General features: G+C 28.0%; 1 protein-coding gene across 2 annotated transcripts; it reads right to left on the bottom strand.

The window, feature by feature from the left end:
- Positions 1-1,739: 1,739 nt before the first annotated feature.
- Positions 1,740-14,266, bottom strand: LOC145186622 (uncharacterized). Of its 2 annotated transcripts, none has more exons than XM_090094956.1 (17): positions 14,115-14,266; positions 13,182-13,282; positions 11,271-11,363; positions 11,119-11,161; positions 10,583-10,718; positions 8,813-8,972; positions 8,439-8,513; positions 8,025-8,308; positions 7,881-7,914; positions 7,262-7,692; positions 7,064-7,114; positions 6,869-6,959; positions 6,591-6,786; positions 5,610-5,760; positions 5,274-5,466; positions 5,055-5,164; positions 1,740-2,126 (listed from the first exon to the last, which is right to left on the bottom strand). In XM_090094956.1, the coding sequence occupies exons 1-17, from the start codon at positions 14,161-14,163 to the stop codon at positions 1,940-1,942; spliced, it is 2,385 nt and encodes a 794-aa protein (XP_089951082.1). In that variant the 5' UTR covers positions 14,164-14,266; the 3' UTR covers positions 1,740-1,939. The 2 variants fall into 2 exon arrangements, with proteins under 2 accessions (XP_089951082.1, XP_089951084.1); XM_090094958.1 differs by having other exon boundaries at positions 8,439-8,510.
- Positions 14,267-14,543: the final 277 nt, after the last annotated feature.

The following is a 14,543-nucleotide window of genomic DNA, read 5'->3' as shown; positions in this document are numbered from 1 at the left end:
CCTCATAAGAAGTAACAAATACACAACTACATGATTTAACAGAGTTGTTAATTCTTATATAGATTGTGGTCTTTTGAATGTCTTGAACGTTAGATAGGAAGTCAGAGAAATCATTTTGGTAAAGAAAATGTGAGACGAGCTTAGCACCGTCGACATCTTTTATTTAGTTTGCACTATTAGATTGTAAGAGCGTTACAACCTTTATAAAGATTATAATTGTCTTTATAAGCGTGTAAGAAGTTTTACAAGCCTTGAAGACAATTTTATAGTTTTAATTGCTTTGTAGATGATGGTTTTAGCCATCTTAATTGAGTTTAAGTACATGATAATTACCGTTAAAAAAATAAACACCTACTGTAAGATAAAAAAATATGATTCCATCTAGGTTAGAATTATTTTGTCTCCAAGTTTAAACGTTAGTAGAAAGTTTTTGACTTTTTTCTAAATGTAAAAATAACTTAAAATTTTAGCTTTATTTTTTAAAGACATAATAATGAAAGAAATAATGCTTTTAATAATTTATATTTAAACAAGTTACTAAGAAAAAAATTTAAAAAATAAAATGTATTTTAAAAGTACTTACTAAAGTTAATAACTCATTTTTTTTCCAACTTCTAAAATGGGAGATAGAACAAAATATTTCTAACCTCGCGATTCATTGATGTTTATTGTCTTCCTTTAAAATATTCAATAAATATTCCAAAAACGTTTATTCAAATATATTCTTTAACAAATTACAAACAATAGTAATGCAAACATCGAATTCCATTCAAAAATCTTCTTCTTAACATCTTTCAATCTCTTGCTCAAAATGTTTAATGCATGTTGGAGTTGTTCCAAACAATAAAACTCACACCGGTGAATTGCAAATCCAATTAAAACTGATCTTCCCTTTTTTGCAATATTCATTTAAAGCTATGGTTGCATGCGACCTGAAAATGGCACACATTCTTTTTGGAATCATACAATATACAAGAAAGCAACCTTAAAAATCCCCCTCAAGATTGCTTTCTTGTAGAGTCAAAGCGTAAAGTCAAAGGGTGCAAATTCTTGGAACTTGAGAATATCAGGCTTGATTAGAAAAATTTATTTGATTCTGACACAAGCACAAACGCAAGCACTTGAGTATTTTCATACTGTTCAATGAAAAAAAAAATTATTTATTGTGAAATACAAAATTTTAGATGCAAACTGTTACTAAAATTTGTTGCTTAACAAAACTATGAAAACGCATTAGCATTTTTGGACTGAGAGGAGTGTACATTTACTTTTCATAGGTGGTTTTCTCTGGTCAGCTTGGCTAAGTTTTTTGCCAGTTTTGACAACAACGTACTGTTGTACTTTTATAAACGATTCGTACTAATAGAAATATAGACTGTATCGCTTAAATGTAAAACGATACGAAAAAGATTGCGAGAAAATATCGATATGCCGAGAATGCAAGACGTAGACCAAGTCCTTACAAGGACAGGAGACTGTTTAAACAAAATGGTTCATCAATAGACCGCGTGAAAATAGTTAAATTTATTATAAGGATACTGTAAGGGCAGGGCCACCTCTCGATATAAGTAAAAACAAGTAGGCTTTTACTTACGCACTGAAAAATTAATTTGGGTAGGTACTTTCAGTCGGTTAGAAAACGAATCAATTTTTTTAAAGAAAAACTCGACAAAAATTTTCTTAATAAAATTTTTACTGCCAGCATTAGGTAACACACTGTTTTTAAAGATTCTAATAACTTTTCATATCAAAATTATATATTTCGTTTGAAACGATATACATCTGATCGCACGACGTAAAAAACGTGACACAAAGCACTGATATACTCCACCGACAAGCACAAAAAGAAACAGTTCACAACACACACATTTAACGCAATTGTCATTATTGGAGTCGAGGGGAAAAAGTAAATATAATTCTAATGCAGCTATTTAATAGATTAACATGGAATCTTTCCATATTTAGCGTGTACTTTTGCAAGATCTACACCTTTATGACCACGAACATGTTTATAGCGACATTGGTTTTCAAAGACACATCCAGTAGTACGCCAGAAGTAGCATTCATTACCATTGACAGGTCCGCTAAGTTTACTAGAGTCGTTGCTAGATTCACTTACAGATGACCTTAAAAAAGAGAAATATAGTTTTTATGTATACAGGTAATATACGTATCTTTATTTTTAAAATAAACTTGCGTAGGAATATTTATATTAAGGAATTTTCGATCATTCAATATTTATATTAAGTAAATTTCGTCTTTTTTGATAAGATTTAAGTGATTTATTAGGTAAAAATCGTTTTTTACTATATTTTGTATTTCGCTTTTTTTTTGTTTTTTTTTTCCCCCAAAATATTGTATTTTTGTAAAATTTAAAAAGTGAAACAAACTGTAGCACACAACTGTGCATTTATCGAATGTAAGATTTTTTGATTATAAGTAAATATTTTCAAATATTTAAAAACATTTTATGAACTTTTCTTCAGTCCTAAAATAATTTAAAAATGGCGGAGATGCTGGAAGAAAATAATTTGAAAATGACGGAGATGCTGGAAGAAAATATTTAAATTTAAAAACAAACCAACAACAGTGAAAACTTGAAGAAAGTTGAGAATTCCCTTGTTGAAATGTTTAGTGCATAATACAAAGTGTTCAACTGAATATAAAAACGAAAGTGATCGAAACTCTGTCGAAACAGAAGAATAGAAATAATATTTTTCAAAGAGTTGCCGCAGTATTAATTTGATTAGCTGAAGATAGCGCCGTACTAGGAATTTTTTTTGGGTTTTTTATAGAACTGCTTACTAAAAGTTCGATCGAGTCATATAAGAAAAATATGAGTAGTATTCAGGAAAAAACGCTGCAGATCCAATATTCATTACATAGAATCCAATATGAATTAATTACCGCTATGGAACAGTAAGTTTAGAAAAGCAAAAATACATTCAGTAGAAAATGTAGAGCGATGTACAATTTTACTTGTGTGTCAGATGTATAACCATTAGTATAGCCACCATAAAAAAACATTCCACGTTTTAGTGAAAAATATTTTTACAAAGCGAAAAAATGCTTTGAGATTTTCACTGATGCCACATGCAATGTGTGTATTTTAGATTATGGCTGACACCACGGGCAATGGTTTATCTGATTATTTTAAAAGTTTATTGAAAAGGGAAGGGTTAGATCGGATTGTCTATGAAGATGTGATACCTATATCGTGATAAGAGATTTAAGAACAATTTACACACCAATTGAGAGCCACATTCGGCTTTAGGAGATACGGCAAAATCCTCTAAATAAAAACCACGCTTTTGGTGTAATTCAAAGAATATATAAAATATTTACTGATTCAACTAAACGGTGCGATGTCTTAAATAAGTAACGCAACTTACACCAAAATCGTTATCAGAGACCGAATGAGATTGCCGATTTCATTCGGTTGAAAGAAAAAGGTCGGGTAAATAGAAAAATAATTCAAATCGCTTCGCTTTTGAAAAACTGTGTTCCTTCAAATTTTATTCATGTTTAACAACTTGATAAAACACAATGAAAATGTAATATAAAAATAATATAAGTGACAAGTAAATAAGCTTAGTAAGATTAAATAATCTGTGACGATGCACAGTGAAGCGAAATGGTCAAAAAGCGGCCAAAACTCAAAATTTTGTAAAGTAATAAACGTTTTTATTAAATTTTTGTTCCAATTCTCTGACTAGGTTAGTAGACATGAGTGAACCAAAAAATATATTTTTCTTATCATTTGATATTTTTTCTAATAAGCTGTAAAAAAAAAAATAATGAAAATGGTGTATTAAAAAAATTCCACTTATGGCCACTTTTTGAGCTTTTCGCTTCATAGTGCGATGAATTAAGATATTGTGTGATGAATTCAGATACTGTTATACTAATAATGAGCAAAAATTTTCTGAAACAGTAAAGAGATTTAAGTCATCCATCAAAACTGCGAAAGAATCGATAGATGGGTTAAATATAAAACAGACAGTGACATTGACGGACTCCGTTATGGTAGAAAAAGAAAAAAAAGACAACTATGAAACTTACGATGAATAAATAATAAATTGGGGAGAGAGAGATAGATAGATAGATAGATAGATAGATAGAGAGAGATGATTAACAAATGGGGTGGAGATATTTATTATCATAATTGGAGATATTTCGAGCAAATTATTTTGTAACAAATAATTGGCACGGTAACAAGTTCGCTAAAATTATTCTAATATTTTTAGATTTCTATATCATATAGATAAATTGAAGGAAGCTCAAATGAGCTTTTAAAAGATTGCAAAGAACTGCACTTGGCTTTTTTAACCCTATGCATTTTTACCATATTTACATCCTATGCATTTGGTTTTTGTTAGAAGATAATGATTGAAATTATTTTTTTTTTAAGTGAACTTAAAGTTTTAGATTTTTTAGCGAACTTCAAGTGTTAAATTAATTCCATTGAGAAGAGTGCGCGATGCTGAGCTCTTACAATTTATAAAAAAAAAAATGATTGTTTACAGGAAATATATATTTCAAAACTCACTTCACCAGTGACCTGCATCGAGCTTTTTTTTGAAATTAAATTAAAACAATATTTAAGATCTACAACGAGCCAAGATTTTCGGCATCGATCAATTGAAAATCAATTAGGTAAAACAATTAGTTTTGAAAGTTAATAAATTCAAGAAGAGCAAAATTAATGTTAATTTCATTAAAAGATTAATTCAAAAAATTTGATTAGCTTTTTTACAGGTCTTACTTGTATTTTAAAAGCATCAAAAAAAAAATCCTGCAATGAAAATTTGCACCATGCCCCGAAAACTTACAGTCCAGTCTTCGATACATCCATGGGTATTAAACCACATTTAAATTGATGTTTCCTTTTCAAAAGTGTTATCATAAAATGACCAAAAAATACATTGAACATTAGAGACAAAAAAATCCTTGCAGACAAATCCCTGTATCCTTTCCTATTGAATACTTACAAAATAAGTCCTCAAAAAAAATATAAAATCAAAAATTAAAAAATAAAAATATGTTATACTTACGGTTTATTTTTACTCTGAGGGGCTGTTGAGGTACTTTCTGGAACATAAGAACCTGGAGGCGGATTATTAGGAAAACGAAGTAATAATTTTTGATTACCAAGTCCAACACCCTAGAAAAAGTATTGCTGATAAATAAAAAGAAAAAAACTTTTAATTCTAAAAATAAATCATGGTGTTTTGGAATAAATCTTTTGCAGTAAATTATCTGTTTACACTTACTTGAAGCTTTTCCATAGCTGTAGAAGCATCAACTGGATCTATATAATTTACAAAAGCACAGTATTTATGAGGGAGTATTCGAACACTAGACACTTTACCACATCTACTGAAAAGTTGGTTCATTTGCTTTTCTGTTACCATTTCTGGATCAACATTTCCAACCCATATAGCAGTGCAGCGTGGCTCTGACTGCCTGTTATAAAAAGAAAAAGTCCCTACTTTGAATCTAAATTTTATAAATTTTAAATCTAATAACTGTTAATACCTTCTATATTTACAAAAAGTCTTATTTAAAACAGATTATCTTCACTGATATTGGTAGACTAGTAATGATACCTAGGATTGGTTTTTGGCTGAGTTTTTAAGTTATTGATGTTATTTTGTATGACTTGTGAAAAACTATCCTCTTTTTTCTCTCCAATATCAACATCCTCATCATCTTCATCTGGCTCCTCATCAGACATATATAAGTCTTCTTCATCACTCACTAAAATCATGAGATGAGCAAGATAATTTTTAGCAGGATAATTTAAAAATATTTGAAAAGTTTTTTTTCAAAACCACTTTTAATCAATGTTATACTTTTTTGCTTCTGATTAAAGAGTTCAATCTTTAAAACCCATTTTGTGTAAAGAATAATATTTCTATATGCAAGCACAAGCAAACTTTTTATTTATAACCTATTTCTTCAAAGTGTATTTAGTTCGTAAAATATTTAAAAAAATCAAATTTTAGTTATTGTAGTTGTTGAACCATGAAGCTTACAAATAAATTTATTTAACTAAACAATTGCACTCCTACACCAAAATATCTAGTATGTTTTGGTGTAGGAATACAAATGCTTAGCAAGAATTATTTTATACCACTATTTTAAAAATAGTGGTATAAACAGTTGTTTTAAAAATTATTTTATACCACTATTTTAAAAACAGAGGCATAAAATAATTTTTAAAACAACCTATAAAAAAAATATAATTAAATACTTTGATGATACTGAAACTCATAAAAAATATTAATTAAAAAACGTTGCTTAGCAAGTTTTAGATCTGAAATGTAAATAATATTTTTCTAAATATTATCTTTGAGCACTTTATGCCAACTTAACCTATGCTCAAGGATTCCAACCTAACCTATGCTCAAAGATCCTAACCCAATCTATGCTCAAGTGTCCCAATCCAATCTTCTAATTAAGATGGTTAACTTATTGTACTTTTTAAAATTTTACCTACAGAGGTCACAAATCTAGTCAAATATTCCTAGTCTAGTCTAGTCAAATATTCCTTTTGTCCAGACATTCTTTTTCATGAGTTACCTCACCTTTTCCTGCAAGCAGAGCTTCTAATGCCTGTTGGACAGTTCCATAAGTACGAACAGCCTGCTCTGAAAGAGTTTGAGTAAATCCCATATCCATAAGTATTTGAACACGAACCCTTGCAAGTTCGAACTGTGCATCTTCACAAACTGGATCAAGTTTAAGAACTTGTTGAAAAACCTGTTCTGCTTCTTGGAACCGCTAAGAAGTGATATATTGAAGTATTTTAAAAGCTCAATAATTGAAATGAAAGAAAGTTCCTTACAAACACTTAAAACCTTACCTTTAGCCCAGTTAGAGCACGCCCTTTACGAAAATATCCTTTAGGCCATTCTGGAGCAAGACATATAGCAGCATCCCCATCTTTTAATGCACTATAACATAGAATTAGTGAACAAAATGCAAAAAAGAAAAACAAAAAACTTAACAGTTAACAAATTTTTACATGATATCAAAACTAAAAAAATATTGTGCTTACTTGTCGTATTGTTCTATACGATCGTAACAATATGATCTATTACCAAAAAACCTATGAAAACAATTAAAGAACTATTACAAACTATATCTTCCTAAAACTTATGGAGAACTGAACTGCTAATATCTACTCCTGAATCATGCTATATTGTTTTATTGTTTCTTGTAGTAAATTTATAACATAGAGAATATAAAAATAAACCTGAAATCATTTGGATCTAATTGTATAGCTTTTGTAAACATTGTAACAGCTCCTTCATAATCACCAGCTTGAGCCATCTGATTGCCTTTAACAGCAACTTGACGGCTTTGTAGTATTATTTGATCATTATCTATAATGACCTCAGACTTAGTGTCTCTATTTATAACTATTGGAAGTGTATTATTAATGTTATTATTATTATTTTCTGTTGTTACTGAGCTTTTTGGTTCAGATTGTTCTATATGTATTGAAGATTGTTTTTTCAACTTTTTTGACTGCTGCTGCAGTGGTTGTTTAATGTTATTATTCTTTTTGTTGCTATCTTTTATATCTTCTTTATTTATAGATGGAGTTACTGTCATACTTGTCTGAACAGATGGTGCCTTACTTGCAGCTCGGAGGAAGAAAGCACTGTTTGTATCAATGGCATCCTAAACAAACAAACAACTAATAAAAATATGCAGTTAGAAAATAGTTATACATAAAAGATTAAAGGTTGACCTATTCAAGTTATTTTGCAGAAATAACTTGAATAGGTCAACAAGAAAATATAGGTCAATAAGAAAACAAAACATTAGTTCTTTATAGTAATTCCTTAAAACAAAATTTTAAAAAATACCTCATCGGCTTCAGAGTCGACAGCTTTACTATTTCTAAAAAAAAAACATTTTTTAACACATTTTTAAAATAAAGGGGAATACAAAAGGTAAGAAAGGGAAAACTCACTAAATAAAAAATGCTCCCATTTCATGCTACATCTCACCTGTTTTTTCTTTCTGTATTTAAATTATCTTTTTTATATTGCTGCGTATTGTTGGACTTTACAGAACCATTAGACTTTTTATTCTCACGGTTTTTATTCTTTTTATTACTCAGATCATTTGAATCTTGATTAGGTGAACTCAAATGATTATTTTTTTTATTATTAGTATCTTCTGTAGGTTCAATAGGTAAACTATTTGATGAAGAGTTGTCCATTGATAGAGGTTTATTATTTTCTTTATTACTGCTAGCTTTTTGTGTAGGAATATTCATGTCTGGTATTGTCTAATAAAAAAGGAACAAATGACAAAAACATCCATTTGCAATTATACAGTTTTATAATCATAATTATAACTCAGTGTTTAATAAGCTCATTATTGCATCTTTGATTTTTAAAGATTTGGTTAAAAATTACCTTAATATTTTCTATAATCACTTCTTCTTGCTCTTTTTTGCCTTTTTCTTTTAACTTTTTCTTTTCTTTCTTCTTCTGAATTAAAAACATTATTTTAAAATGGGTCTGGATGAGTAAAAATGTAATAAATATGGTTCTTAAGCATGAAGAAGTGAAAACACCCTGACCTTTTGTTTCACAATATCACATTTATCTTAATATAAAAAAGTTCATCGTAATTAAAAAAATCATGAAAAACATTTTACATAAGAATAGAAATGTGCACTTGATAAATTTCCAGTTTAAACACAGCAAATTTTGGTAATATTAGAAAACTCTTAATTGTATTTATATAAAATAGTTATAAAAATAATTCTGAAAACTGAATAAATTACCTTTCTTTTTGTCTTCTTTTTCTCCTCCCTTCTTTTCTCTAACTCTTCTTCTGCAATTAACTCACGAGCATTTTTCAAGGCCTCTTCTTCTGTAACTCTCCATTGTGTCTGTATAGTGTCTTTTGGCATATATTTACGAGCTTCATATTTATGCCTTAATCTAAAAAATATATTTACATTTCTTTATCATTAAAAAAATAAGATAAAATTCTCCCTTTAATACTTTAAATGTTTGCTTTGACCCTTAAAAAGTTTGCTTTGACCAAATTATGTTTTAAACATTTATATCATATGTTAATATAGAACTGATATGTATGAATAAAGATGTAAACATACTTTTTTGATACATTCATTTTGTCTCAGTAAAATTTTTCATTATGAAAGTATGAAGATGATGATGGACTGATGATTATGATAGAATGATGATCATGATAATTTTTTAGGATCATTATTCACTTTTTTACTTATGATTGGGTTTAACAGCTCTTTAGGTTTAAAAAAAAAAACATGAAAAGATATATATACTTTTTTTTTCAACATTTTTTCTTTATAAAACAAATGTTTTTTGTTTGTTAAAAAATATGTCATCTAAAAAATTAAACATTTTTAAAAATCAGTTCCTTATGTTAACTTTGACTATGCATCTTGTTATTTTTTGACTTTTTTTTTGGCAGCAGCAAGAGATCATTAAAATATGCACTGTTGCATAGCAACATCTTTTGTTTTCCTCTCACTAGCAATTGCACTCTCAACATCACTCAAGTATTGGCCATTAATAAAAATCCATCATGTTTTTTTTTATATCATTCAACTTTGTTTGACTCTTCAAATTTAAAAAAGTTAATTGATGAGGATCTGATCAATTAACTGAACTTAGATTAGAATGCCCAAGTATGCCTTTGTTGCCAGTAGTGCAATTGCTGGTGGTCTTGTTGGATACTGGTATTCTTGTAATGCACAAAAAAAACTGCAAGCGGCAAATTTTTTAAATTTATGTTGTAAAAATGACATTTACAGCATACTAGCTGAAAATCCGTTTCTGCAATACATTCATCTGCAATTCTAATTCTAATCAAAAGAAGATTAGCTGCAGTGAAGTATGTTCTGGAAAAAAATAGTTATAATCAGCATGAGTTGATTAAAGAAGGTACATTTTTTATTGGCAAAACAATCAGGATTTATAAATAACCCATATTTAATCTGTATATGGAACCTTAGGGATAAAGGGTTCTATTCCACCACTGCACATTAAGTCAGTTTAACCAATCAGTTTATCAAAGGTCTAATCAAGTATGAAGACTGTTTTGCTTACTTATGCCAAGCTTTTCCAGGTTTGACCATAGAAAAGTTGAAAACTGGGGTTTCTGAGAGTTCACAATTTTGACAGCTCATAAAAGATCATAATGAAGCAGAAGTACAGAAGTATGGAAAGTTTTTGTTCATGTTGTGATAAACTTTATTGGGAATAAGACCAGAAAATATGAAGAACCTGTCACCATTCTGCTGATTACTTTTAAAACCTTTCAAGCAATATAAGTATCAAAATGCACCTCCATGTTCTCTCTTTTAAGTGTGTGAATAGAGGTCTTGTTTTAGTTATACATAACCTATTTTTAAATTTATGTGTTTTAAGTTTACAATATATAAAACTAATATATGTTACAAAATACTCAATATAAATTTAAATTTATTAATTTGCAATATATAAATTAAATTTAATAATTCATAATAAGTTAAATTTCTAATTTGATATATTTCAAATATAAATACCTGTGCGCTATATCTAAAGATTCAGGTTCACTTTCATCATCAGTATATCCATAATATTCTTCATCACTGTAGTAATAATCACCTCCAACATCACAGTCACAGCAATTTATAGCATGGTGCGGATACCGACAACCACCTTAAAGAAAGTCATTAAAATATATTTTATAAAAACATATTTGTACATATTATTGCATTTGTATTATATATATACATACATACATACATACATACATACATACATACATACATACATACATACATACATACATATATATATATATATATATATATATATAACTTAAACTATATAAATGTTTATCAATTTAAAAAAAGCACTTAACATTGAAGTTAATTAATAATTTTACCTTAATTTTTTTATATTAGCTTGAATCATTTTAATTTACAGTCATCATATTTCAAAAAAGAAAAGGATAGAATGTTTAAAAAAATTTACTATGGCAACTATAAGAAACTAATGATTACTAAAAGAAAATCTCCAAAGGATCTTAACACAAACCTTTTGACTATTGCCTTACCATTTTGAAAGAAGATGTTAGCAAAGAGTTCCATCATTTCAGCCTATCACAAATTAACAACTTAATGCAAAATATTTTAATTTAAAATTTATTTGCAACATTATAGTTAACAAATAACAATTTATAATTGATTCTCCAAACATATAGCTTACAATATTCATAAATTCACTGTCATCTATTTCATCATCCATATCAGCAGCATTTGTTGTTAGTCTTTTATACGCTGCAGATACTTCTTGAAATTTCTGAGAAAACGAAGCAAATTTAGGTTACCTCAAGATGCAATTTTCTTATTTAAAGCTAATTCATTTCTAGTCATCTTGGTATTATTTTTAACCATAAAAAAAAAATTTGATAAAAGATCATAAAAGATTATTTAAAAATTTTTAAATTAGGATTGCATGACCAAAATGAATCTTAAGGGAAAAAAAAGCACTAATTTTTCATTTGTACAGGATCATTAGTGATCAAGATTGTTATTGATCATAAATAAAAACTGAACAAACAAATAATAAAATTTTGCAACAATTAAAAGCAACTTATATGCACTGTAAACGGTAGAAAATATTGTAGGACTTCACAATTGAATGGGAAGTATGAATCTGTTTATGCTACTTACTTCGAACCTTTTTAACAAACTCACTTTCAGCTTTTTTTGCTTGAAGCTTAAGAGAATTAAAAAATTTTTACAACCAACTTTTATCAAACTTTCAAAAGCTTTTTACTATTTGTGCTAAAACTTTAACTTTATGGCAAGGCTAGCTTTTCAATGTTTTTTTTTCAAACGACAGATTAATTGGAATGGGTAGTTAAAAATAATAAAGTAACTTCCAACTATTCAAGGCACTTATCAAAAAGAAATAGCTACAGTTTAAGTAGCTTAACTTTGTAAAGCAATTAAACAGATGCCAACCTGCGTTTAGCCAGCCTAGCTTTTGTTTCTATACTTCTAAGCTGCACAAGAATGCTTTTTGATATATTTATTTATTACTTATTCCCATAAAAATTGTAATACATACAAAAAATTCTATTTCTATTTCAATTTTCTTCGATTCTCATTTTAAAATTATTCTACTAAACTACTAAAAATTACTAATGTTTAAAAAGTATACAGTTTAGAATATGATGGGTGACACAAAAGATTATGTCAATACAGTTATATTTTTTAAACAAGCAATATCCTATGATATTATTGATCGATTTTACAATTCATTAAATTGGAACTAATCATTGGGAATGCAATACAATACTGTTTTCCCATTTTATGAACTCAAGTGATCAGGTTCCTGTTCCTGTGGGATTACTATGGGAGAAACAAGATTTCAACTCAAGAAGAACTCATTCCTCCAATTGGGACAATTATTAGTTTAATCAAAGAATGCCATGAAATAAATATTTAAAACTATAGCATTATATTTTAAATATTTTATTTAAGACTAAAAATCTGGAAGCTAAAACTTTGGTTAAATTAACTTTAAAATGCTTTAAATTCAAACAAACTTTTGTAATAAAAATAGTTTATGATCTGTAAATAAAACATAAAGTTTAACACTATTAGTTTAAAGAAAAATTAAGTAGAGTCTTCAATTTAATGAAAAGTGGTTTGAAAAGTAAGGACAAATGCTAAGACAATATAAGTTCTAAAAAAGGTTTGCCAATAGTGGCAATTCCTTCTCCTCTTGAAAGCAAAACCAAAATCACATCTCTAATTTCAATACTAGCAATATTAAAAAACAACAAGTTGTGGTATGAGTTAAATGTTGAAAGAGATCCAGTGAAAAAAAAAGATTTTTTTTTCCTGCCTTCTAATTCTTTTAAAAAAGGTATATATTCAAGGAAACTAATAAGACAACTTTATTCAAAATTTTAACTGTATTTCAATATAAGATTCTCAAGGTCAAATTTGCCTGCATTTACCCTTGCTTTTTTTTTTAAGCCTCACTTAAATTTACTATTACCATTAAACTTTATTTTGAAATTGAAAGTTTGAAATTGAAATCAATTTAGTATGTTTTAGCTTGATAAGAAATTTTCATATTTTTAAAAAATTCAGTACAACATACATGAGTAGCTTCTTCTTTTGATTGAGCACCACCATGTTTGTCAGGATGCCATTTTAATGCTAGACGCTTGTAACTACTTCTCACTTCATCAGGACTTGATTCTAAAAAAAAGAATGGCTACTCAATAAGATAAAAGACACAAGCTTACAATTTTTTAATCATTTTAATTTTTATTTCACAAAGTTAAAGAACAGGAAATAAAGAATGTATTAGAGAACATATGCATAATATGCCTATGCATGTCTCTGCATAAGTAAATGTTGATGTTTGAGAAAGATTTCTTTTTTATCTATACTTTAATCTTTTTTTTTTTTTTTTTATAAAATAGCAAATAAAGTTTTGTATAAACATTTTTTGACATTTAACAACGCTAGTGTTTAAGGATAACAACATTGTACTGGTAAAATATATAGGAAAACCTTTCTTTCAAGCATAACATTAGTTGAAAATTTTCATATTTTTTGATACTATCTGTTTTTAAACAATATTAGTATACAACAGAACTTTTTTTTTTTGAAAAATAAAAGAACTGTATGTTTTAAAAGATTTTTTTCTTACTACTAAGTGTCATAAAAAACAATGATGCAAATGAGTTATTATAGATATGATATAGAAGGTAGTTTTAAAAAACTATTTTAAAGTTGCTATAGCCCTTTTAAAACTATGTAAGATATATCTAAATATAGGGGTATGATTTTACTCTATTATCAGAATATGAAGATAACTAGAATTTTACACTAAAGATTCACCTACTGTAGCATTACTGGATCGAAAATTATTGTTTGACTAAAATGAATATGTCATCAGGTTTTTTAAAGTTTCAAAATTTTTATATGTGTAATTGAAAAAGGTAGGAATTTTTAACATAATTTTAGTAAGATTCGGTGCTTGGTTGCAGACCATAAATAACCCAGGTTCGACTACGATACTAACCTTCTTGTACACCAAGAATTCTAAAAGCATCATCTCTTGTTATTTTCATTATATAAGGTATTTGATGGCAATTAGGATAACAGAACTATATAGACGATTAAATTGTGAGCAACTTATATAAAACATCTATAGTCACTCCGCCTCCGACTTCAGAAACTATAAGTTCTGCGATGGTAAAAAACGGAACCTGGCTTTTTATAATGGAGGAATTCAACATTTCGCAAAATGAGAGTGAAATCGGTTTTGTTTACTATTTTCCGTTACCTTTTTTTAAATTTTTAGTTTTATGTAAGTACATGCTAATGTCTTTTCGCCGAATCCAAAAATTAAAAACCTCGTAATAAAATCTTATTGGGATTTTAATAAAAAACAAACTTTTAAGGCATTTAAAAAGTTGTTTAAAATAAACTCATGGACCAGGTTGTCTCT

The sequence above is a fragment of the Hydra viridissima genome, unplaced genomic scaffold, assembly GCF_058129835.1.
Source record: "Hydra viridissima isolate aposymbiotic clone 2 unplaced genomic scaffold, HvirCarnegie_v1 scaffold_8, whole genome shotgun sequence".
NCBI classification, from domain to species: Eukaryota; Metazoa; Cnidaria; class Hydrozoa; order Anthoathecata; family Hydridae; genus Hydra; species Hydra viridissima.
This window is presented reverse-complemented; position numbering and strand designations above follow the sequence as displayed.

Bases quoted from the DNA above. Each gene is read 5' to 3' on its own strand.
- LOC145186622 (XM_090094956.1), bottom strand. From the start codon at position 14,163: ATGAAAATAACAAGAGATGATGCTTTTAGAATTCTTGGTGTACAAGAA. The intron at 8,309-8,438 runs GTAATTTTTAAC...CTTTTTTATTAG, and splicing joins TGATTATAGAAAATATTAAG to ACAATACCAGACATGAATAT. The intron at 5,467-5,609 runs GTATCATTACTA...TTTTTATAACAG, and splicing joins CAGCCAAAAACCAATCCTAG to GCAGTCAGAGCCACGCTGCA.